The 27083-nt window shown below is 38.6% G+C and overlaps 2 protein-coding genes across 2 annotated transcripts in view; both read left to right on the forward strand.

Moving 5' to 3' along the window:
* The window catches only part of zcchc7 (zinc finger, CCHC domain containing 7), an 82037-nt gene extending 71094 nt beyond the window's left edge, over positions 1-10943 (forward strand). The window contains exons 8-10 of the mRNA XM_041785561.1: positions 5065-5160; positions 8006-8123; positions 8420-10943. Of these exons, the coding sequence (XP_041641495.1) occupies positions 5065-5160; positions 8006-8123; positions 8420-9006 (801 nt within the window). The 3' untranslated portion in view covers positions 9007-10943. The remainder of the gene's footprint in view (positions 1-5064; positions 5161-8005; positions 8124-8419) is intronic.
* A 3592-nt stretch (positions 10944-14535) lies between these two features.
* Positions 14536-26976, forward strand: pgm2 (phosphoglucomutase 2). Its single transcript, XM_041786366.1, has 13 exons — positions 14536-14747; positions 17330-17497; positions 17771-17962; positions 19549-19632; positions 20116-20309; positions 20519-20708; positions 20790-20887; positions 21203-21383; positions 21646-21739; positions 22702-22831; positions 22923-23115; positions 25258-25391; positions 26009-26976. Exons 1-13 carry the CDS (start codon positions 14673-14675, stop codon positions 26109-26111), a joined length of 1836 nt encoding a protein of 611 aa, XP_041642300.1. The 5' UTR covers positions 14536-14672; the 3' UTR covers positions 26112-26976.
* Positions 26977-27083: the final 107 nt, after the last annotated feature.

A 27083-nucleotide genomic window follows, 5' to 3' on the forward strand; every position in this document is an offset into this window, starting at 1 on the left:
CACAAGAGAATAAGCAGATTAATGGCTCTGTAGTTAATTCTTCTTAACCTTATAGCCATTTCACAACTGCCTAATTAACCTGTATGTACACACTGGCATGTTGGCACCACAAGGCTCTGTTTGTTTTGGTATGAGCCCGGTTGTGTTGCGTTGTGTTGTCAGGCTGTTTTCTATGATAAAGCATGCAGAGTTGGTCCCCTGTGGCTTCAGTAACATATGCAAACCTCTTCCCAACGCTGCAATAACATATGCAAAACAGCACCGCCAGCTCCCACCACCCGTTACTGTTCAGACACCCCCCCCACACCTCTTACACACAAGCCTGTTTGCTTCTCGGATTGTGTTTGATAACTGTGAGTGTGTGTGTGTTCCTTCAGATTGTAGTCTGTAACAGTCTGAGCTTTGTGTTGGCCAGAGGATTATCACAGCTTTGCCACCAGCAGCCAAGGCAAGGAGCGGAGGAGAGCGCGGCTCGGAGGCACACAGTGTATGTGTTGGGGACAGCTGTGGGAAAACAGAGCGAGTGTTTGTGTGGGACGGGGAGAAAGTGCGTGTGTGCATGCATGAGAGGCCATGGATGGCTGGTTGTCTGCGTCCACCTAGCAAAACCCTTAGGACCTGCTCAAACACCCTCCTAAATCATAACACACAGACACATCCTAAACCTTCAGTCCTCTTCAGCTTCAGTCCTCTGACTGACAAAGTGTCTCTGAGCAGCTCTTCATGACAGATCAGCAAGAGGCGGATCAGATCTCTCCTGCTGTCTCTGATCTAAAGAGGAGCTTTACTTAAACACACGGACAGGTTTTAACACAGCCTCTCATGCTGTGAATTGTCTGTTAAACAATTTCATTAATGGAGTGGTTAAAGCTACAATATGTAGAATTCTTGGACAGAAATGTCTTTATTAGTGCCATCAAAATTTCTGATTAATGTATGCAAATTGATCACACTTTGAGACCATCACACAACTGTCTACAGCAGATTCGTAAAGTGCTTAAAATCTTCTTTTCTCTGAGTTTTATTTTATTTTATCCATCCCAAACATCAAAACTACCCAAGATCAAGTGGACAATCTGCCCCCTTTCTCTTTTGACTCAGCCACTCCAGAACGTTCACCTTGTTAAAACCAGTTCTGTGCAGCTTTCGCTTCAGGTCATTGTCTTACTGGAGAATAAAACTCTAAAGCAATAGTTCTCTTGCAGACTGAATAAGATTGTACTCCAGGATTTTCCTTGATTTTGCTGAATTCATTTTACCTTGATCTTTACAAGTCTTCCAAGCCCAGCAGCTGAGAAGCATCCCCACAGCATGATGCTGCCACCACTGTGCTTCACAGTGGGGATGGTGTGTTTGTAGTGATGTGCAGTGTCCACCAAACAGTGTCTTGTCAGATGGCCAAAAAGCACCATTTTGGTCTCAGTAGACCGAAGAATTGTGTTCCTCTTGACCATGTAGTCTCCCACATGTGTTTTGGAAAACTCTAGTTGAAATTTAAGAGTTTTCTTTAACAGTGGCTTCCTCTGTGCTGATCTCCCATAAAGCTTTGACTGGTGAAGAACCAAGGCGACAGTTGTTGTACGCAGAAGTTCTCCCATCTCAGCTGCTAAAGCTTGTACCTCCTCCAAAGAAGGTGTAGGTGTCTTAGTCGCTTCTTTCACTAGTTACTTGCTCAGTCACTCTTTGAGAACGGCCTGACCTAGGCAGATTTACACATGTGCAATATTCCTTCCATTTCTTGATGATTCTGGTGCAGGTCTTTACCATATACAGGGATTTTACTGGTACATATAAAGCAAAAATAAAAAGAATGGTGCAAACTTTGAAATGTCTACACGTTAACTGATTCATTCCAGTAAAAACACACACAATGCAATGAAAGTTTCTCAGCTGTCTTGCAGCTGTTAGGAGCTGACCACCGCAAATTTCCTGCTTCTGAACCCTGCTAAGACAGAAATGATGGTTTCTGGACCTCCAAGACTTAATCATCTGTTTGGTAATTTCACTCTGTCTTTGGGTGACTGTGTTAATAATTGCAAGGCCAGAGTAAAGAATCCTGGTGTGCTCTTTGATCAGACTTTTTCATTTGATTTTCATGTAAAAGAGGTGACAAGAGTGGCCCTTTTTCACCTCAGAATTATTAGCTAGATTAGACCAGTTCTGTCGTTTCAGGTTGCTGAGGTCCTTATTCACGTTTTTGTTTTGTCATGATTAGATTAATGTAATGTCCTTCCGTCAGGTTTGCCAAAAAAGAGTCTTCGTGGTCTGCAGATGGTACAGAACGCAGCAGTTTGCTTACTGACCAAAGCAAGTAAATATGGGCATATTACTCCAGTGCTGGCCTCTCTTCATTGGCTTCCTGCTCAGTTTAGAGCAGACTTTAAGGTGCTGCTGCTAACGTACAAAATTGTTAATGGCATTGCCCCATCGTACCTGGCTGACTTGGTGTACCTACTTTGAGTTCCCAGGGGACTGGGCTTCTGAGTGTCCCAAAGGTCTATAAAAAGATGGTTGGTGAGCGGCTTTTTCCTTCCACGCACCAACATTGTGGAACAGTTTACCTGAAGAAATTAGGCAGGCCTCCTCTATTGATGTATTTAAAACAAAGTTGAAGGCCCACTTGTTTACTGTTGCATATGAGTTTGAAATTGTTTCTTTTACTGATGTCCTTTTTATTGTTTCAGTATGTTTGTATATGTTTGTTGATTCTCTAACATTTCTACCTCTATGTACAGCGCTTTGACTGAAAGGGCGCTATAGATAAATTCATTGTTATTATTAATTTATTTTATTGCACAAAAGTAACAGTATTTAGGCAGGAAGCATTATTTATTAGCTGTTAGAATGATTACTATGTCATTAAGAAAACTAGTGAATAAACCAATAAGCCATTTAAGGAAGCATTAAGTAATTTAGCTTTTACTCTGTTCTCTTTGTAAATTCTTGTGCATTCTACTTTAATTTTCTAAAATGTTGAACAAAAAATTAGGCTTTTTTTTGTTTGGTATGATCTCAAGTCAGACAAAGCCAGCCATTTTTTTTTTTTACTTGTGCAAGGCCAAACTGAACAAGCAAATGTGCATCTTGGTCAAAAAGAAACACTGAACCTCTCTGTTTGGCAAAGGGAAGCGTGTTTATCTTGTTTGCGTCATCACAATTGATATTTTATACCGATCACAAAGATTGTAGAAACTACATAAACAGAGAATGAAGTCAACAGATCTGTGAGTTTTATGATTTATTTGTGGACACACATCAGAAATGAGCAACGGATTAACTCCTACTACTAGAGAGACTATAAATGTTTTTTAGAAACTGTCACTAAAGTATAATGATAAAAAAGAAAATTGCTGTTAATTAGGTTGAGTTTTTGCGTCATTTTTCCTCACTGTTTTTGCACTTGGCACTTTTTTTTTAATTCATATACAACCATTTTATAAAAAGATGAAATTTCTAATTAAATTTCAAGGCACACTAAGCGTTTCACTGAATAAATAGTTTCACAATAGTCCTGTTTCTTTTCTCTAATTAAATAATAAACTGATTTCAGTGGATATCTAAAGAGAAAGCCCCCTTTAAATGCTGCCCTAAGCCAATTATGAAATTCAGATCTAATTTGGGGTAGAAAAGAATCCTGGTAATGAATAAATTAGAAAAGAATAAATGCATAAATACTACCCTCACATATTGAATCAGCATTTGATTAGTAAGGCTGATGGTGATCACGGTCTGTTTACTTAAACTCGGTAGCATTTGAGCCATTCCTGAACCAAAGATACTTAAAGTATCTAAAAAGCCGCCTATGCCGTATTGGCTTTCAGTGTGCAGCCTCACTCTCCAGGACTCGACTCTTAAACCTCTGAGAAAGAGAAAGACACCAAACTGATAGGATCCCTCAGGCCCTCACCCTGCTGGCAATTTAGATTTAGGTGATAGGAGGCAGCGTCAGGAAACAGAGAGCGGGGCGAACGTTCCTCTGCTTAATTAATATTGTATGAGGCAGACAAGTCCTCACACTCACACACTGATGCTCCTACACACGTATATTCACGCCAGGTCGTCAGACTACTATCACAGGTTGATGAGAGAATAAAAGAGGATTTCATTTCTTCTTCTTCTTTCATTGTGCGTGTGCTGGATCAGAGTGTGAGGAGATAACACAAGCCCAAGGTCAGAGACAGAGGGAGACTACAGCCAATTTACATGAAAGATGAATGGGAAGAGGGGCTGGGAGGGTGGAGGTCGGGACAGGGGCGGTGGGGCGGGGGGTGGCTGAGACAGGGAGGCTGTGATCTCCTTAGGGTGCACATGTATGTGTGTTTGTGTGTGCGCGCGTTCACAAGAGGTCTGTGATCTCCTGGCCTTTGTGATGGAGATGGGGCCCGGCCGGCCTAACCCGATAATGACTCGACACCCTAATAGCATTCATCCTTTCTGCCGCAAAACTACTCAAGCGGAAAAGAGAGAGGGAGAAAGAGAGAAAGAAAGAGAGAGAGAGGAGGGAAAAAACAAGTGTGAGGGGTGGATGTGGGGACAGAGGGGGGAGAGAAGGAGGTTAGCGGAGCTATGTTTAAGAAATGACGCTGGGCACAAATCATTTGTAATCTCTAAAATCAGGGCTGAAAGGCGAAGGAGGGGGCACATTTTGGATGAAGGTGTGTGTGTGTAACATTAGCAGTAAATGCACTGTGCCTGTGTCTCCTCTCTCTCTTTATCAGTGTATATTTGCTGTGAGCGCTGGTGCATGGAAGCTTTCAGAACACCGGCCCATAGGGGACAGGACCGCGTGTCCAACACACACACTGAGTGGTTACTTATCATCCAGGGTCATTACAGGCCTCTAACTATACCCACGCTAATCACTGCTTTATATCAGCACTATATTCTGCATACAATACACAGCAGGTATCAATAGAGAGTATGGGAATGATGAAGGCTGGGAGGAGGGACAGATGGAGACAAATGAAATGTTAAACCATTACATTTTTTTATAAGGGGGAATTATCAGTAAATTGGATTTTAATTTGATTTTCTGGTAACAAGCTCCTGTCATTTTCTCCTCAGACTAAACCAGGTATTCCTGTGAAGCAGCACGGGCAGGATCAGGGTCGAAGCCCTGCCTACTGTTACAACTGCTCCAGGAAAGGACACTATGGACATGTGAGTATCCCGCTCTGAAGGTTCGATTTACAACCAAGGCCAAAACAATACCATAAAACACTGGCAGGCAAATCTATTTTGTTAAAAGGGTTGAAAAGTTTATCTGTTCCTGCAACACAATTCAGAAAGAATTAAAATCTTGCAGCACTACAGATTCTTAAATCTTGGACCTTGTTCACATGTACCCAGGCATTTTGAAAACTGTGACCTTCTGTACACATGAAAATGGTGTTTTAGGCCACTGAAAATTAGGGCTGGGCAATTAATCGCAAATTAGATTAGATTATATGGCTTGCTGCAATTTTCAAATCACAGACAACGCAGTATTTTTCAAATCTGTAAAGGGTCAAAATACCAATTTAATACAGTTTTTTTGGTAGCAGAGATTTTACGCTCTGCACATTATGCATACATACAAGTGTCTTTTTTCAAAATAGTTGACTAAAATCCTACTTTTTCAGTTCTTGTATATGTTTTTCTTAATCTAAATGAGAATAACATAAAAAACTAGAAACGCACTCAGAGAGCACAGACCTCCGCCATCAGCCCTATCTCCCAATAGTGAAGAATCCTTTAAAAACATTCCTGGATCCAGACGGTGATCCGGATCACTCCCAAAATCTAATTTGCCGATTACACCCCGGTGGGGTGGAGACACGGTGAGGCAAAGCATTGGCTTCGCAACATGTGAAAGTCATGGCAGAGGGTGAATATTCCTCTGTTCTTCCCAGCATTGTGAGTATTCTCGCTACAGTTGGCTGTCTTTCACTCTGTTACGCTCCGACTCATCTCCTTGACTGGGCATGTGTCTTTCAAGCTCTATAAAGTTTTGGGAGTTTGCAGTGGTAACAGCGCAGACCTCTGCCATTAGCCCTATCTCCCAATAGTGAAGATTCCTTTAAAAACATTCCTGGATCCACACAGTGATCCGGATCACTCCCAAAATCTAATTTGCCGATTACACCCCGGTGGGGTGGAGACACGGTGAGGCAAAGCATTGGCTTCGCTACATGTGAAAGTCATGGCAGAGGGTGAATATTCCTCTATTCTTCCCAGCATTGTGAGTATTCTCGCTACAGTTCGCCTTCTTTCTCTCTGTTACGCTCCGACTCATCTCCTTGACTGGGCATGTGTCTTTCAAACTCTATAAAGTTTTGGGAGTTTGTAGTGGTAACAGCGCAGACCTCTGCCATTAGCCCTATCTCCCAATAGTACAGAATCCTTTAAAAAATTCCTGGATCCACACATTGATCCGGATCAGCCCCAAAATTGAATCAGTTCTTCCTTATGCGATTTCTGACATTTCCTGAAAATTTCATGAAAATCCGTCCATGACTTTTTGAGTTATGTTGCTAACAAACGAACAAACCCACCCGATCACATAACCTCCTTGGCGGAGGCAATTATCATTCCTTCAGTAAAGCAATCAATATCAAAAAATTACTATATGAGCCAAAATCCCAATTAGATATTGTTTTTCAAATCTTTTATCCCTAGTTTGATTTATATTATATTGTGTTTGTTATAATACTATATGATTTATTGCTTATGTTTGTTGAATAATACATATGATGAGGAACCTAAAAATAATAGCATATTAAATAGCAGTCACAATATTGGGGAAAAAAATTGCAATTCAGTGTTTTTCTCAAATTGTTCATCCTTACTGAAAATGCACCTTTTTGAACACTCTTTCCGAGATAAAGATTTTTAAGTACTCTGTTTACAGCATTAATGTGTAGAAGAGGACGACAGATCTGGGCTCATAGCATCATGCTATGAGCCCAGATCTACTACTCTGTTTGATGCCATTGGGGCTAAAGTAGTGCTGGTATTTATGTTCCTAACTTGACTTTTGAGATGCTTACCCATAGACACACCATTGCTATCCCACTTTGTTAATGAACAGAGATGCCTAAATGGACCTCAGAAGTCTGTGCTGCTTCATACAACACTATAAACCCAACTGTGAACATCTGTGGGGCTGAACATGATCTTTGAGCTTTGATTTGGTGGGACAACTTTTAAAAACCAAATGGTTCATTGCAGAGGAATGGCAAGGAAATTTTCACATTAAGGCTGTCTCCCATGGAGCAAGAGTTGTTTCCAGAAACAACTGCTGCTGACTTGTGGTGCTCTTTAGAAAGCATTTTAAAGTGCATTTTTGCATTTTCATGTGTTTTTGAGAACACAGTAGTGTGGGTGGGATTATTTTTTGAAAATGGAGGAGGAAGACCTCCATGAATGTATGCCCCAATATGGCAGTCACCCACTACTACCCAGTGTGCCAATCACAGGGCTTACACTCTGCATCATTCTGATGCATAATTAAAATTCAAGCAGGTGCATGTTGGCTACATGAGTAGGCTTCTCCATAAGGTTCACAGCTATGTGGACCTTCTCTGTATGCTACTGTGTAGATCTGCAACAGAAGTATAAATCAGGCTTTACTTTCCATCAGTCTTGTAACTGGCAAAGTGGGGTTGAACGGCCATCTGTCAGTCAAATCAGTCATGCCCTCAATTATCCATGTAAAAAAATCAGTTTTACACCTTAATCACTTAAAAAAAGGTTTATGTAATGAAAGAATTCACCCCTGTACAGTTTTTTACCAGGCTAATTGCTATTTTAGGATGGGACCTAACAGAGATTGGTTTTAGAAAGGCCTTTCTTTTTTACATATACTGTAGTACACGTTTGGAAGGAGACGCTAATGGAAACTTCTGCAACCTCAGCACTAATTTTACACACAGCTCCTTATATTTGATATGCCACATATTTAAATGTCTTCTTTTTGGTATGAGATTGTGTGTGTTTACGTTTACAGTCTTTGTGTTTTTCTCAGACATGTACACGGCAGAGGATGTTCAATGGGACGTATCCCAGCACCCCTTTCATCAACCACTATGACACCATGGAGGACATTAGAAGAAGACAGCACAGGTTAAAGATGAGGGTTCGAGGTAAGAATCATACGAGTAACAACATCTGCGCTATTTTATAATGATTATGCTACACCAAAGCCCTCAAGCTCTAAAGCTTAGGTTTTAGCTAACCATGGTATGGTTCTGTACTTAAGTGAGAACACTGATGCATTTTAAGATACACTTTTTATTTAAATCTGCTCTTTTTAAGATCATGTTGTGGTTAAAGTAATTAGCACAATGCTTTTTAAACTGTGGCTACATCCCTGCAAAGTAAAAAAAAAAACAATCAAAATGAGCTCGTTATGGAGTCAGTTCCTGTTTCTCTGTTTCAGACATGAAGCAAAATGGCCTTTTCCCTGGAGCTCCTGAGACCCCCCTCACTCCAGGACCACCAAAGAAGAAACAAAAACTAAGTCATCACAAAAACAACCACACACCTCACCAAAACACCAACAATCACAAACCAAGTCCAAGTCATGTCTTTTTTAAGGACAACCATGACTTTAAAGCCAAAACAAAGAAAAACAAACAACAGAATAGCCCTGGCAACGTGAAACCATGGAAGCCCAAGAGACCTGTGCCCACCTCCAAAGACCCACCACCTAAACTGGTTCTGGATGAAGCAGACGACTTTCCTAGAGGAGGGGGCAGAGGAGCGAGCATGGAGATGAAGAAAAGGAAGAAGAGGAAGAAAGCAAAGCAGGTTCCTTCAGGACCAGCAGGGGGACACAGAGACAGCAGAGCAGGCCATCTCTGGACTGCTGAAAGAGACACACAGGGGTCAAAGCAGCAGAAAGGAGACCAGAAAAGGTGGAGAAATCAAGGAAGGAAGGACAAACACAATAATCATGATTCACAGATGTACCCAACAGATGAGAACCTGTTTATCATCAAACAGAAGAGGAAGAGGAGCAGATAGCGTCATGTACAGCTTGGTTATCAGAAGCTGACAGGACCTTTACTTTCATTATCCACGGTTTAGACATCTTAATATTCACTCAGGTGTCACTGTAGAGTAGTTGAAGTTTCCAGTGCTGCTTAACAGGATTGGTATTGGTTTCTACTGTTGGCATTTTGATGAGTCACTAAAGGAAAATTGTCAGAGTTGTTCAAAAGAAGGTTTAATTTGCTAAGTCAGACTTCAACGGTCCTTGAAACACATTTAACATGACTAGGCTTTTCTTGCTGTAAAAATTTCTCATTTTAACACTGGCTGTTAAGGTAAACTAAAGAATGCACTCTCAGTGAAACAAAGGGGGACTTAATTCACTGTCTATTCATAATATGTTCAAAATGTGTTCACACTTGATCTGAAAGTAATATCTAACTCCTACAGTCTGAGTGAGGGACATCAGGAGGATATTTTATAAAGTAATGGCCTTGTTAGTGTTGCCATGATACCAAATTTTTTGTCTAAGATGTGTACAAGTAAAAAAAGGGGGAACACTGATACATGTTTGATAACATAGCAGTAAAAGAAGAAGTCCTGAGGTCAGTGTAGTTTCTGGCAGTTCTATTTCCTGATTGAAATGAACCTCAGAAATCTGGAGAAACTCTTTTTAATCCATGTATCGTTCATTCATTTAATATTTGAATAATGATTGAATGAAAAAAAAAATCCTTTCTAAAATGAAAGCAAATTGACAAAAATTATTATTTTTTTATTTTTTGTAAAAGACATATTCTTTTACCCACATGAAACAGCAGCATTAATCAGAGCAGGATGATGATGCTGTTTGTCCTGATAAAAAGGTGCCAGCATTTGTGCTGTGTAAATCATTACTGTAGCATGAGCTCCTTAGTGATGGGCATATTATTTTCGGGATGCTTTGCTGAGCACAACACCTGCACCAAGTTACACAAATGAGTAATGGAATCAAAGTGACCGCGCATTTCAATTTTCTGATATTTCATTGTTTGATCCCAACATAAAGAAAATAAATCAATCATTTCTTTTGTAATTGGTTTCATTTCAGGAATGAAAACAAGAAAACAAGCCATTTTTTTATATTTGATTTGATTTATATTTACTACAGAAAAAACTGAAAAATAAGCAGTTTTTAATTTATTTGTTATTCAATTATTAATAAAATATCAATTGAACAAATAATTGTTTAAGACAGAAAATGGAAAAAAAAAACCTGCTGGTTTCCTTTTTTTTCCATTTTTGTTTTTCATTTTTGATGGAAAATGGAAAAAACAGCCATTTTCCTGTTTGTTTGTTTGTTTGTTTTTGTTTCAGTCACAATATGGAAAAACAAAACAAAGCGGGTCAATTTTTTTTTCAACTCCACATTTGTTTTTTCTTGTTTTAGGAAAAGACTTTAGGAAAAGGAAATCACATGACTCAATGGACATTTTAAAAATAAAAGTCTCCATGTCAAAATAAAAGCTCAGTCAGTCATACAGTGTATTTACAGGATAATAATAGGTCTAATTGCTCCACACAGTGTATTACAAATAATACTTGTTTTGTTAGTTAGTTAGTTAGTTAGTTTTTTTACAATTAATTTCTGATTTAAAAAAATGGGAAATTGGCTCATTTATCTAGTTTTTTTTCCGTTTTATGTCAAAAATGGAAAAGCCAGTAAGTCCGCATTTCTGATATCAACCAGGAAATAGAACTATCAGAAAAAAACACTGACCTCCCACCCAGTATTGGGTCATCCTTCATTTTAATATCTGTTAGCAGGCAAACTGCAGCAAGCTTTTTCTCTTTGAGGCAGTTCTGTGTCAAACATATGGCAAAAGATCTGTGACAACACAGCCTGTGTTGAACCAGTGGCACATCATCATGATAATGTATCACTGGACACAAAAATAAGAGTTAATACATTTTGCTCTGTGACAATTAAACTCAGCAATAGTCATGACTTTAACCAAGAATGTGAAGTGATTCATCTGCTTCTGCAATACTGTAATGCTTAGAGTGCAATATGTGTCAGGTATTTGGGTTGATTGTCATCATTTTCATAACCCTTTAATTTTTGTCGACATTAGTTTTACCATGCAAAATCCATATTAAACTGTCTCTGCTCTTCATATACTGGATGATTATTTGATCCTGCCTTTGCTGTGAAGACAGTTTTAAACCTACTGGTGGTTATCACTGAAACTGAATGACTGTAGACTTAAAATGTCCCTTTGAAGTAGAACTGAAGGGGTGTCTTTTTTTAATTCTTATTCAGAATTTAAATATTTCAGCAAACTGGAAATACCTTTATTACACATTTGTTATAACTGCAGATAATCACCACATTTGTTGTTTTATGAACTGGACTCTATTCTCATTCCTTTCCTGCAGTCCTGACAGTGATAACAATCAACAATTTAATAAAAAAATTATTATTTGTAATGGTTATGAAATGATAAAACTGTAATAATGAATGAAAGAATACAACGCTTCCTGCATTTCATATACTTAGCCAAAGTATGTAAGATATGAATTATTAAGTTAAACTTGCCGGTTCCGGCAGGCACATGGAGAAATCTGTGGCATCAGATTTTACTTCTGCAAAGACTTGTTTGGTAACTTTAAACAGTTCCATGATAATAAATCTAAATAATGAATAATAAATGTGTGTTTATAAAGTGGTCACAATGAAATAATTCTGTTCTAGTTCTTAAATGTCTTTTTTGTCCACCTGAGATCAGTGGGGCCTAGTGGGGTTCATGGTAAGAACTGTAGGGGTTTACATTTTAATTTTCCTAAAATACTCTTGTTCTTCTTCTGTGCAGTAACTATATATAACCCAACTATTCTTATGCTGGGTACCAGTATGGATCAGCTCACAGGGTCTTTGCTGTACGTCATGTGATCAATCTCCCTAGCTTTGTTTTAAATTCCAGATGTGAACATTTCCTTTAAATAGTTTGGATATCTGTCCAACTAAGGGTAATAAATCAAAAAACATGCATTTCTTACCTGAAATGTATTTTTGTGGAAATTACTATGAATATGAAATTAACTCTGCAAGTGCCTCACTATGCACTAGATCAGTGGCTCTCAATGGTGGGTTGGGGCCCAAAAGTGGGTGGTTAATGTATGTCTGGAAAAGAAATGGTGGCAAACAGCCTTTTAAGTACCGCAGTTCTTAGTAGGCATGCACCCATACATGTTATTTTACTCGATTTCACAGTGATAGTGGATAAATTTAAATTTTTCTCAATATTTCAACTCATTTTCTCACACTGACCAAGCTGCTTTTCCCATGATAACAAGGTAATTTCTCATGATCTCTGGAAATTGGCAAAAGAAATACATGCATTTATGGGGAAGTCGGGTATAAAACATTTTATTTATGTTCTATCTCTTTATTCAGTCATATTTTTGTTTCATCCGAGATCCAATCTGCAACATTATTCATTAAATATATTTCTTTCTTTCTTTCTTTTTTTTTAAATTGGGTTGTGATTTGCCATTGAAGGAACTGGTGGGTCCTGATGCTAGACCAGCTGAGAACCACTATACTAGATATAATAACAACAGTAATGCTTTTTTTTGATGTAGTTGGCCATAATGCTCTCTTTATTTAGATTAAAGCCATCCATGACTCATTAGAAAATAAGGGGTCACATATGATACCGACAACTTCTTCCAGATTACAATACAGACTTTCTCAGAAGCGGTGTCTTGATCTAACAATCTGTTGAAGTTTACTTTTAATATGCCTAATGCTCTGTTCGTCGTAAAACTTTAAGAACTAATACTGGTGGCAGGTTCTGGGAGGAGCAAAGAGGAAATACTCAGAAGGACAGTAGGAAGAAGAAAAAGTACTGTTAGCACAAAAAGTAAGGAAATTTGTGTTTGGTAGATTATTTCTTTGTTGTAACAATGCTTCTTAGCAATGGATCTTATACTGCTGGAGATTCTGTTTATTTCCTTTTCAAATGGTGCCACTTTTGTCAGGAACATACATTTTTGGGATGAGCAGCAGAGCTGAGTATGTGGGTTGTGCCCATGAAAAATGTGCCAAATCTTCTCTGCCAATGCTGAACAGCTTATTTTTCTGTTGCTATAGACTCTTGTTTTGAGCTTCTGGTACCCCCAGGTGCTGACAGTCAGGTGCCAATGAGTCCTGCAACAATGATTACCTGCGGTGAGCTCCAAGAATTGGCATGCCTCATTTGACTGATCTGGATAGGGCCCATACGCTAGAGCAACTTTAAGATGATGTTCCACAGAGACTAGCTCCAGAATTTGGGAGTGGAGAGGATGAGATGGCCTGCCAGCAGTCCTGGCCTCAATCTCACTGAACACTTGTGGGATCAGCTTGGGCGTACTGTTCGTGCCAGGGTGTCCAACACAACCACATTGGCTAACTTGCACCAAATGCTGGTGGAAGAATGGGATGCCATTCCACAGCAGTGTGTGACCAGGCTGGTGACCAGCATGAGAAGGGGTTGCCAGGCTGATGTGGCTGTGTAGGTTCTTCCACACGCTACTGTTTGTTGAATGAATAAAGTGTAAAATTGCTAATATGTTTTGTTGCGATTGTTTCAGGTGGGGTATGCCAGTTTATCCAATGGCTGCTGTGCAGTGAACATAAGAAACAGTCTATCTGGCATGTCACGTTAGCTGTTTGGTATAGGCAGACAAGATTTTGCAAATCTCATGGATGCAACCCACATACTCAGCCCTGCTGCTCATACCACAAATGCATGATCCATACCAGCAGTGGAAAGTAATTACATTTATTCAAGTTATTTTAATTAGGTAGTCTTTTGACTTCCACATCACATAATGGTCAGTAGCAAATAGCGAGAGGACGATACTACTATTCATCCTGTTGCGTTTCACCTTAAGTAACACCTAAACAACAACTAAATAATAAACAACCTCAGATCTCTTATTTATATTTCATATTAAAGAAAGATCATATTCGAAAATCCTTTGGGAATCACATGTAGCTACTCGGTAGTCAATACTCTGAGTAAACTTTAAATTACTTACGTTTTACTTTTACCTGAGTAGATCTATAGAGCATCACTTTTACTTCTACTCAAGTAAATTAAGTACAACCAAAGTAACTGTACTTTTACTTGAGAACAATAGTCAGGTGCGTTTCCCACCTCTGTTCCTGTTACAAATGTGGCTCTAATAAAAAGGAAATGAACAGGCTTTCCAACGGTATAAACTTTGTTAGCACGACGAATATTTGCAACAGATGAATAATCTACCAAACACAAATTTAATTGATTTTTGTGCTAAATTTATATTACGAAAGTATTTCGAGGGATAATTTTCGAGGAACGTGCAAGTATTGCTTGGTAACGCAAATTACATTAGTGGAAGGATTAAAATATTGCAACGGTCTTGCAATAGAAACCAAGAGCAACAGTATGCCATCAACGTAGATTTATTACACTTCAAGAGTGTCCCACATTTCCTGACAATCCCTGAAGGCAACAGATGAGAAACTCGTGACGCATTACGTCGCCCCGCCCCTCCTCGCGTGGAGCTCATGTAGGTAGTCACATCTACGCGTTCATTTTCGGTTTTGCTCTGAGAACAGTCTTCAGAGAGGGTATACTAGACCCAGAGAGACACCACCGTCAGTGTTTTTGAGTCTGCCGAGAAGAGAAATGGAGAACGGCCTGTCTACAACCGGGGACAGCAGCCTGGACGAGGCTGTGAGGCTGTGGCTGCAGTATGACAAGGTGAGCTGGCAGACAGGTTAGCAAGCTAGCCTACTCTGAGCAGTAATACTAGTATGATGCTGTTTCAGCTGAATATATCCAGTGTAACCCACAACTGTTTATGACTCAATTCTGTTAATTTTTCCTGTACCGTAATCTGTGGCATTAATGTCGTATTATTTATAGCTAAAGAACTAGTAGAGGGATAGTTAGTCTTTACGTCAAGCAACTGAGTAAACACAAAGTAAATGTGAGATAAAGAGGGATTTAAGTTAAATAATAAATGATAACATAACGGGATCAACTTGAGAAATGATACCTACATTTGTTGAATTGATAAAGAAAAAAAAAAGTCCAGGAAATGACTGCTGTGTGAGAGAAAGATGATTCTGTTTTGTTTAATTCTTATCCGGTTTAACATTGAAGTAGTTATCAGTGTAGTGTACATGCAAACATATAATTCGAGGCATCCTTGGATTATATCCACACAACAGCTCAATGATAATGACTGATTATTTAACAGAGTTAACATTCAGTTATCTTGTAATTGTTGTTTCCTTTTCCATCCTGCAATTATTCCCAAATTACATACTTCTGATTGGCTTTAAGATACATTTTTTTTTAAATGTTTTTATTGTTTTTTGTAGCGTAATCCACAATAAATTTACAGACATCATATTGAAAATATTTCCCTTTTTTACATTATCAAACATAATAACAAAAGAATACATTGAACACCCACCCAGATCACCCTCTTTCAGATATAGTTAACACTAGAAACTCTCTTTCAAATATTAATTTGCAAGAAGAGAAATAAAAATATCTGTACATGCATACACACATACATATATGCTGTGCATAAAACATAACAGATATTTAAATCCTGCTCCAGAATCCCTGGGAAATTTCACTGTATTTCTCCAGCTTTCCTATTCTCAGTCTCCCTCCTGCAGAAGCTCTTCTATGTCCCCATTTTTCATAAATTCCTCATATGGTGCCCATATTTCCTTATAAATCTGTAACTTATTTTTCAGGATATATGTTATTCTCTCCATCAACATAAAAGTTACCATACTTTTAATCCAAGCACCTAATGGAGGTGCAACAGTTTTCTTCCAATTGATAGCTATCATTCTTTTTGCCTGAAGTATAGAAAAGCCTACAAACTTACATTCTTTTTTCCTTAACTTGAGATTTGATGGATATAGATGCAACGGTATTATTTTAGGTTCTAATGGAATATTTACAGATAAAATGATCTTTATTTTTAAGATACATGTTTTGAGATAACAAACCCCTTTGAAAAGCATTGCTCTCTCTGTGTATTAGTTTGTGTTGCCATCAATATAAGAGTCCTAATGTCCTCACGTCAAGTTTTTAAACTTCACATACCACCTGTCTTTAATCTGCATGGAATTAAAAAGCAAAATTTAATTTAAATTCAGCCATCAGAACTACACAAAGTCAGCCATTCATGGCTTCAAAGATACATGGAAGGACACCAATCAAGTCACATTAAGGAGGGGATAGTTAAGAGTTAACTGTGTTAAGGAAGCAGCAATTGTTCAAAAGGAAGCCATGTATTGACCCATTTCCTTAATTTCACTTTCCATTTGTAACCACAGTATTCATCTGTTAAGTTTTCACTTTAGTATAAGTTGCAGTATTGTTGATTTACAATAAAGCTCACCACGTGTTGTTGTTGTGTCTAACGCTGAGTAGGATCAGAATAAGCGCTGAAACAATCAATGTGCTTATTCTCATTTTCTTGTATTCATTGTATGTAAACAAAGGAATGAAACTGGAATATGGATAAATCTGGAATTGTTTGTGATTTAGCTAGTTTCAAATTGCTGTCATCAACAACAGGTTCTTGCTGATCAGTTAATGGCTAAAGTAACTTTAAAAAGTCAGAATCAGCTTTATAAATTTGGGTGTCAGAGCAAATTTTGGGCTTTATTTCAGACAGTATGTTAAGAACGTGATTAAGAATGTATATTAGAATTTTTATTGTATCTGGATCAGCAAATATTAACTAAAGTTAAATATTAGTGTTGACATGCATATTGCAAGAATTTTCTTGCCAGTATTCATGTTGATATATCAGCTGTAAATGTTGGCTGTATGTACAAATAAGTTTGTGCAGTTTGAGGAAGGACCAACATAGCTACATAAAATGAAATCTATTTTTTCTTTGTTTATCCTCATTCCTAAAACTTTAAATTTGTTTTAAGGACTGAAGTTTAAGGTCTACACTACACTTATATTTCAGTTACTTAATCAGTAACAGCTAAAATGAATTTGTAAATATTGAAATTTTGGATATCAGCAAAAAGTCAGTATCATGCATGCCTAATTGTAATATGGCATCAATTAAACAAATCATTTATAACAGCTAATACTTGTTTGATTATAAGGGGCTAATTACAGACCAGTCAGCAGTAATAAGATTTAGACATGTTGTACCAATTAGACTGTGATGCTGACTTACTGTAGTCTCTCTCTATCTGTGAGCTCTACGGTACAGTTTTTAATAAAATCGTAGAACTGAAGTGAAAAGAATTCCTGTCTTTAATAAAGTGTGGGCATGTTTTATTTCCCAGAATCCAAAGACAGCTTTGATCGTGCAGGACATGGTTAAAGACGGAGCGGTGGACGCTCTGAAGAAATGTTTCTCCTCCAGAATGGAGTTTGGCACGGCAGGTCTGAGAGCTCCCATGGGCCCTGGCATTTCCTGTATGAATGACCTCACAATCATCCAGACCACGCAGGTCAGTTAATAGATAAACTACAAGCCTGCCACTCACGAAGCATTGAGTCACATGCAACGCCAGACAATCACATTATTGATTCTTGACCTGACGTTTTGTTCGATGCCAAACTCTCGTGATCAGCTGCAGAGCTCACATGTCATCATCTCATTACCCATCAATGTAACACAAGGCTTTTGCTGATTCTCATATCCTGTGTCTGTCTTGAAACGTCTTCTGCTTCCTCTTGCCAAATGTGTTCTAACATCCTCACATTTCTTTTCTCTCTGACAGGGTTTCTGTCGTTACCTGGAGGAGAGTTTTGGGAACCTTAAGGAACGAGGGGTGGTGATTGGTTATGATGCCCGGGCCCATCCACCCAGTGGGGGCGGCAGCAAGCGCTTTGCCAGCCTGGCTGCAGCTGTGTTCATCAGCCGAGGGGTGCCGGTGCACCTTTTTTCTGACATCACCCCAACACCCTTTGTGGTAATCACTTTACATTCCATTACATTTATTTCCTCAAGTGCTTTGAAAAAAATAATAACTACACTGCCCACTATTTTCATTTTAAACATGAAGTTGGATCGGTTTGTCTTGTGTCATGCTTGTCAATGGGACAGGTGGCACAAGCTGAAGGGCAAACTCCATTCAAAAAGTAAACTCTAGCTTCACATACTGCTTGTTGCGTAATGCACATATGATTGACAGAGTTATGCTTTGTTAAAGATGTGCCAAGAGGGCATTTTTTTCACACAGCTTTGTGTCTGTAAAACACAAACAACACGGGCAGGACAAACCATTAGGATTTTTTTTTCTTTACTGTGGCCCAGACAAAGGTTTATTTGTCTGAACCAGGTACTTATAATATGCACTCTTTAAACTATTTAATTTGCAGCTTCTTTTTTTCCAATAACACAACCTTAAAGGTGTGAATCCATGCCAGATTTTTAGTTAAAAACACAGGTATAACCTACTGCCTCACATGAGGAGCAAACTAGACTAATCATGATCACATGATCGGTTTACATTTTTTGTACACTTTTTGATACCTTGGCTAGAAGTCAAGTCTGACAAGTTTACAGTTTGTAAAACTTAGATTAGATTTGAACTGATATCACTATTACCCAATGCTGCCAGAAGAAGTTCACTTTTCAGTAGAGAACTGTGTATCTAACAGTGAGGAAGTTGAGTTATTCGGGTTATTCCAGAGGGGGTTTTTGAGCAGCATTAAAAAAGCAGCTGTGAAAAGAGAAAGGGTACCTGCAGTTACTTGGTGCTCATAATACGCTGACAACAGTGAAATTGGCTCTTTCATTGGTACGCCAAGAGAAGGCACCAAAGATCTCAAGAGGGCATTAGGCTTTGTCTTCTTGGAGGTTCTCAAAATTAGATTTGCACATATTGACTAAAATCATGATGAAACCCTTATTAAAGCTCACATATTATGCAAAATTCATTTTTTCAGGCTTTTCTAGCAAAAATATGTACCCCTGACCTGTTCACACTACCCCCAAGAATCCACCCTCCTCTCCTGATCCTCCTCTCAGGGTCAGGAGAACCACATCCATTAAGCCACATCCATTTCCTGAGAGGGGCATAGTGAAGAGCGGAGTCAGACAGCTCATTAACATTTAAAGCCACAGACACAGAAGCAGCTCATTCTGAGCAGGACTGAAACAGAGGGGTTTTTGGACATGCTAAAATCCAATACTGGAGTTTTTTTTTAGCATCAAACTTCACAGGCATGTTTTGTGGACCTCTGAGACCAATATAAATTTGTCTTAAAGGGGTAAAATATGTGACCTTTAATTAGATAATGCTGAAGTCTTTTGATAAGAAAAACACATGTCAACCTGTTTTCTTCTGCTTTCATCAATGAAAGAATATCTGTGTTAACTTTTGAAAGCAATGCATTGCTATCTTATTCATGTGGGAGGCTCAGCTGTTCTTAGATACAAGTAGGTGAGGCTCGAAGGATTAAAGGCTGGGAACCACTGCTGTATATTATACATTGTCTACCATGATTTTTGATTAGATTGTATAGTGACCCATTTCTTTCACGCCCCCTGCAGCCTTTCACTGTGTCTCACCTGGGTCTGTGTGCTGGGATCATGGTGACCGCCTCTCACAACCCGAAACAGGACAACGGCTACAAGGTAGCAGCTTAAACTAATTTACTTCCTCATTTATTTGCATTTTTACGTTGAGGGTTTTTCCTGTTTTTTTTTTTTTTTTTTCTGTCACTTTTTCTTTTTTTTTTAAACTAGTTGTTGACTCCATCCCTGACGGGACTTATTTCATGGCTTTGTAGAAGTAGAATGACATGACACCACAAACAAATTTGTTAATGAGCTTAGGATGAAGCATCTTTAGCTTCCCTAATTTTTCTTAGTTCAATTCGACATATTATTTTTTCTTTTACTGAGAAGTCCATAATCTACACTAGTTTGGTGTTGCTAATCAAACAAAACTATCATTATAAATTAGTCATGGGAAAAATAGCGTAGGCATCAAATGTTCAGAGGAGTTTATTCCTGTATTTTGAAACAAAAGAGAACAAAATTAGTGATATACCTTTTAATAGTTACATCCTTAACACATTATTGCATCTGTTATGTTCTAATTTGTCTGTGTCTCAGGTGTACTGGGAGAACGGAGCTCAAATTGTGTCTCCTCATGACAAATGTATTGCCAAGGCCATAGAGGAGGACCTGGAGCCTTGGCCTGAGTCCTGGAACACAGAGGAGGCCCTGAAGAGCCCCTTACTGAAAGATCCCTTCCAGGACATCCACACAGAATACTTCAAAACCATCCAGAAGCACTGCCACAACAGGTGATCTACAGAAAACTCACACTGAACAGTACAGAGCTTTTAAAAAGAGAGAACAGTATGACATAGAAATAGACATGTGTACTCCGCTACAGATTATACGATGCTGCTCTGCATTTAAGATATTTGTGTTGGACACAGACACTAAACCGTACAGAGCTCAAATGAGGACAACCAGGTCATCATTTTAGCACTGCTGTCTTTCTTCGTAGGGACATCAACAAGAGTTCAGAGGTGAAAATTGTGCACACATCGGTGCACGGCGTCGGCCACACATTTGTCCAGTCAGCTTTCAAGGCCTTTGACCTACCCCCTCCATACCCTGTGGAAGAACAGAAAGATCCAGATCCTGAGTTTCCCACCGTCAAATATCCCAATCCTGAGGAGGGAGAAGGAGTCCTGGTATGTCCTGATGACATCACATGAGGACTTCTAAATGAAACATGGCTTGTTGAAGTTGAATGTGTGCTTTGTGTTTTTCAGACACTGTCATTTGCACTGGCAGAGAGGGAGGGAGCCACAGTCGTGCTAGCAAATGATCCTGATGCTGATCGACTGGCAATAGCAGAGAAACAGGAGAGGTCTGTTTTTGTGTAAAAATAAATAAATAAATAAATAAATAAATAAATAAAGGCTTTTTAATGCAGTGTTAGGTATGTAATGAGCCCAGTGTAATGACATTTACTTTGAGGTGATGTGAAATCCTCAGGTCATTGGTTATGTACTTGGAGGCTTGTATCTTCTTAATTAATTGTATTTTTATGTTAAGTTTTCTGTTGGAAATGAAAAAAAACACTAATTTTTCATCTGAAAAGCCCTGAACATCACATCCTACTAGGCTATATGTTTGTTTGCATGACTGCACTTCAATGATCTTTCTCTCCTTTCTCTGTCAGTGGACAGTGGAGGTTGTTCAGTGGTAATGAATTAGGAGCGCTGCTGGGCTGGTGGATGTTTCGCTGCTGGAAGCAGCAGAACCCTGATGCTGCTGCTGTGAAAAACCTCTACATGCTGTCAAGCACTGTCTCATCCAAGATTCTGCGTGCCATCGCTCTCAAGGAAGGCTTCCACTTTGAGGTAACTCCATCAAGGTCAAAATATTTTTTTACATAATGGTCCTCTCATTTTTCCTTCCTGATTGCTGTTTTCAAAATATCATGTTTAAATTAAATTGATCAGCTGTTATTTTGTAGTTAAAAATCAGTGATTGTAATTTAAGACAAAATGGGGCTCATTTAGAATATAATAAGTTAAAAGCACTCTTTATAGGAAGTCTATTAGACATTTTTCTCAAATAAACACAGACACATCACTGTTACTGTCACTGCTTTTTGAACAGGAAACACTAACCGGCTTCAAGTGGATGGGAAACAGAGCCAGAGACCTTTTGGACCAGAGCAAAACTGTCGTGTTTGCATTTGAGGAGGCAATAGGTACACACGCTCTCACACATGCACACAATCCAGTGTTTTCTACAGCATAATAATAAGGGGAAAGTGATCCTGATTTATTCCTTGTGGTGTAATTGAAAAAGAGTGGTTCACAGAATGATCTTTGATGTCACGAGCTGATGATCATGATCCTCCCAAAGAGCTTTCATCTGATTTAAATATGTGTGGTATAAGCCAAAGGCCAACTTCTACTTTTTATTCAGTAAAACCTTAAACCAGTTCACAAAATCCTAACCAGTTGAATTTGGCTTAAAAAGCCTTACTTGCTGATAAAAATGAGAACTAAAACATGTCTGTAAGTGCCAAAATTGAAATGCCATTATATTATATTGTTTTGTGTTTGACTACAATAAAAAGAAATCTTAACATAGATTTTAAGAAAACTATCAAATGTGCTGTCAGCAAAGCACTCGTGTGTCATCAAACAGATTTTCAGTTTGGAAAAATTATGTCAGAAGTTATTATAATAATCAAATTTCCGCAAAATGCTTTGACCATTTGGGCTCCAGATGTGTATTCCTTGTTAGCCCCAAAACCAGTGGTGTTGAAATACTGAAGAATATAGCCTGACATGAAATAGAGAAGTGAACCAGAGTATATTTATTAAGCTGTTCTTGCCATCTTCCCCAGTCTTGGTTACCTGTTAAGTGAATAAATCGATCATTAAAATTCAAAGAATGCATGAACATTTCAGACATATCAGCTGAAGATCTGACCCAGTTTAGTTTTGACTGTGGACTCTCTTAAAGGTTGTTCAGGGTTAATCTGACAAATTTCAAGCAAATGCTCACGGACAACATCACAAAGTTCAGAACATCTCTGTGTAACTGGATTATGATGCTCTAATTGGAATCACATGCCTTTACACACTGTTAGTAATAGAAACAAGGAGCTATTTTAGTTGGAGCTTTACACATATCGGGAATGAACTGTGTGTGTTTTAGGATATATGTGCTGTCCCTCTGTGCTGGACAAGGACGGAGTGAGTGCTGCAGCAATATCAGGAGAGATGATTTCTTACCTGGCCACAAAAAGCACAAGTCTTTCCCAGCAGCTCACTAACATCTATGAAGAGTAAGACCCATATTTACTCTATTCTCATGTGAGCTTTATTATTTCACTGAGAAAAGTGAAACTACAGACTGTAACCCTGTCTCATATTCAGGTATGGCTATCACATCACCAAGAACTCCTACTTCATCTGCTATGACCAGAATGTGATTAGCAACTTGTTTGAACGCCTGCGCAACTATGGTGGCCAGAAGGACTCATACCCTACTGAATGTGGTCGCTTCTCCATTTCTGCTGTACGAGACCTGACAACTGGCTATGATAGCAGCCAGCCCAATAACAAGGCTGTAAGTCACACACAGACACATTTACTACACAAGCTAACCTGGAGCAGGACAAACCTATGGAGTCTGCTGTTTTTTTACCTGTAGCATTTGATGTTTTAATGATGTTTATGTCAGAACATTGAAACCAAGAGTAGGAGACTTGAAATTAAAAAAATAGAATTTGTAATAAAAGTACAACCCTGCCTCCAAAAAAGCTGGGGCACTGAAAAATGAGAATAAAAACAGAATGCATTGATGTCCAAGCCCCATAAACCCACATAAATTCACAAAAGAGCATAAACAACACTTTATTCATTTCATTTCATGAAAAGCAATAGCTCATTTTGAATTAGTAGCAACACATCTCAAAAATTAAGGATTGGGCAATAGAAGACTGTAAGAGTAAGTGGTAATCTGTATTAATGAAAAACAGCTGGAGGAGCATTTTGCAACAAATTAGGTTAATGGGCAACAGGTCTGGGTATAAAAGGAGCATTTTAGAGGGACAGAGTCTCAGAAGTTAAGATGGGCAGAGGTTCCCCAATCTGTAAACCAACTGTGTCTAAAACAGTTTCCAAAAAAAAAAAAACTCCTCACTGTAAAATTATGAAGAGTTTGAATATCCCACATTATATCATCAAAAGATTCAGAGAATCTGGAGAAGTCTCTGCAGAAGGAACAAGGGCAAAAGTCAGTAATGGGTGCTGGGAATCTTTGGACCCCCAAGTATTAATGCATTAAACACAGACATGACTCTGAAAATCAATGCATGGAACATTTCTAGAAATCATTGTCTGTCAACACAGTTTGTCAAAAATGCAAGGTAAAGCGGTATCATGTAAAGAAGGAGCCCTATGTGAACACGATTCAGAAACGTGCAGTCTTCTCTGGGCCATTGATGAGAAGGTCTGACTCGCAATCTCCATTCCAGTTCATCCCAACGATGCTTGATGGAGTTAAGGTTAGGGCTCTGTGTTGGCCAGTCAGGTTTTTCCACACTAAACTCATCAACCCATTTCTGTATGGTCCTCGCTTTATGCACTGGGAAACAGTCATGTTGGAATAGAAAAGGGCCTTCCCCAAGCTGCTGCCACAAAGGTGAGCATAGTGTTGTCCAAAATGTCTTGGTATGCTGAAACATTAAGATTGGCCTCCCTAGCCCAGCCAAACAACCCCATACCATTATTCCTCCTCCACCAAACTTCACAGTTGGCATAATGCAGTCAGGCAGGTAATGTGGCTTATTTGGCAAACCAAGCACCAGTTTTGCAGTGTTTACTTGTTATCACTTTTCAATCATCCCCTTATTCCTCCTCATTTTAAAACAGCGTATTAAACAATTCTGCCACTTCACAGAGTTGTATATCAGGATCAGCTTATTTCTTAGCTGTTTCAGCCCTCTGCTGTTCTTCCTTTGTTGGTTTATTCACATATCCATGTCTCACATTTACTTTTTTCTTTGCTTGTTTTTGGGTGTGTGCTTGACTAAAGCAGCCAACCTTGTTTTTAGTAAAGTCCTGTTTATTTCCTGCAGAACTGGCTGTGAGCATGGTGAAGATTTTAGCTGATCAGCAGCCAAATAATTCTCTCAGGAGTTGTTAGAGTCCAAGCAGAGCCAAAACAGATGGAGCAAAAGACTTAAATGTGCTTGATGGCCAGAGACTCGTCTCCAAATGTTACCAGTTTTTTCCCATATCTTCTGCATTTGTTCATAAGCAAATGTTTGACATGAGTTACATTAGATCCACTTAAAAATTTAATGTTTGCTGTTTTGTGCAAAGCTTTTTTCCACCGGCCCTAATGGCTCAAACACCCTTTTAGAATAAACCTGAGCTTTGGTATTTTTAAGGTTAATAAATTGAACTTGGATTACATTGAGGAAGATTTCAGCACCATATGGTGTGCCCTTCCATAAAATGCAGGAACATATTTTAAATCCGTGCACACAGTTTCATGAATGAGTTTTAACTTTTTCTTACCGTAGCCATCCTGGGCTTTGTTGCATCCCAGATTTTCAGGTTTCGGTGAAAGATTCTATTTTGATGCTGCAGATTTCTTAGAATAATACTTTGAATATGTGTGATACATTCTTGTTTTGTATGATATTCTTTTTTTATGGTTTTAATGATTTCTAATGTATAATTCCTCTGTCTCTTGTCTCAGGTTCTTCCCACCTCCCGTTCCAGTCAGATGATCACATTTACTTTCTCCAACGGTGGTGTGGCCACCATGAGGACCAGTGGCACTGAGCCAAAAATCAAATACTACACTGAACTCTGTGCTGCTCCTGGCAACAGGTGGGTTATCAGGGGTCATCAACTGCATTTGTATGAGAACCAACCTTTTCTGGGGCTGCTGTGCTGTCCATCACTTTATGTAAAACATATTAAACATTAAGTATTCCTGATATTTTTCCAATATTAATTATTTTTGGGGCTGTTTTAATAGCTGTAGGGATTCTTTAAAAAATATCAAAATACCACAACATATTTTTCCTCTCACATTTTCTAAATTTATTAAACTTCAAGGGGCCTGGAGGGAAACTGTTGGGGTCCCGATTTGGCCCTCAGGCTGCCAGTTGATGATCACTGCCATAGAGACACATTGTTGATAAATGCCTGTAAGGCTGCTGAAAGTTGTTATTTTGTTTATTTATAAACCATTTATCTATTAAACCATACAGTTTCGTGCAGTCAGAGTTACTTGAATTGCAAAGGGGAAAAGCACTGGGTAAATTTGTTTAAAAAAATGCTAAAATGATTAACAGGTAGTAAAAAGTTGTTTTTAACTTCATACAACTAGACTTTTAAGACCTAAATATCTTTACAGTAACTAGCTACCCCTTCTATCTAAACACAGTCACTACATTATGACATTTTTCTCTTTTCTCTGTCTCTCTCTCCCTCTCTAACAGTGATGTGACACAGCTGAAAAAGGAATTGGATGAGCTGGTTGATGCCATTGTTGAAAACTTCCTGGAGCCTGAGAAGAATAAGCTGCAGCCCAAGCCAGTTTAGCCCATGATAAACATAATACTGCATTCAGGACCAGCTATGACTTATATCTCAGACCAGTGGTTGTCTTAATAATTCAGAAGGGATTCATGCTTTGACATTAGCTTTATTTTACAGTTATAACATAGTTTAATATAGGTTTTATATAACAAGACTTTTTCCCAGATTTTTTTGCCAGTTGGACCAAAATCACATGTAATCATGAATCTGCCTTTACAATCATCACCTGCAGGTTTAATGTTAAATCCTTACCTCTAATTTTTGGCTTTAATTAATAGATCAGGGCCGGGTTTACTTTTGTCACAGTATATCACAAGAGATGTATTTATACTTCAGTTCACTACTTGAGGTTTGAACAAGAACAGTAAAAAATAAGTTGATGCCTGTGGTGTTGAGTTACATCTGTTTACCGATAACAATCATGAATTCCACATTGCTATACAGTGCTGACACGAGGACAGAAATGTTAATGAGAGCTGTTAAAACTGTGTAATTATGATGAATGCTGTGAACAGTTTTTAAGATGAGAATTTATAATTTGACACATGAAATTAAGTTATTGAAAATAACAGCAGAGTATTTATTTTAAGAGTTACGAAAATGCCATACATGTGAGTTTACTGATTTTCAAAATGACTCAGCCCAAAGCTTAGGGCGCCACCATGTGGAGATATTGTACTCACACTTTTCAAACTGGCCCATTCTCGCTGACAAAGGGACTCAGTCACGTTTTCAGTAAGACCTCTTCACTTATTACTAACTGGTTCTAAAACTGTGTGATTAGCAACTCTGCTTTCCTGTTGTGCCTCATATTCCTAAACACTGTGCTGACGATGGGATTTCATTCAATAAAACAAACTGAAACAGACCTTTTGTATTTTAAATGTGCATAGATACATCGCAAAAACTACATCTGTTAAATACAGAAGGGGCGGACGAGTCGGTGCTTAATCTTCAGGCAGCGCATGCATACAG

This window comes from Cheilinus undulatus, linkage group 4 (assembly GCF_018320785.1).
Source record: "Cheilinus undulatus linkage group 4, ASM1832078v1, whole genome shotgun sequence".
In the NCBI taxonomy this organism is placed as follows: domain Eukaryota; kingdom Metazoa; phylum Chordata; class Actinopteri; order Labriformes; family Labridae; genus Cheilinus; species Cheilinus undulatus.

What these genes read in the sequence shown, in the direction of transcription:
- pgm2 (XM_041786366.1), top strand. Translation starts at nt 14,673, where the DNA reads ATGGAGAACGGCCTGTCTACAACCGGGGACAGCAGCCTGGACGAGGCT. An exon ending in AACAGGACAACGGCTACAAG is followed by an intron (nt 19,633 to 20,115) that starts GTAGCAGCTTAA and finishes TCTGTGTCTCAG; the next exon opens with GTGTACTGGGAGAACGGAGC. An exon ending in CAGAAGCACTGCCACAACAG is followed by an intron (nt 20,310 to 20,518) that starts GTGATCTACAGA and finishes CTTTCTTCGTAG; the next exon opens with GGACATCAACAAGAGTTCAG.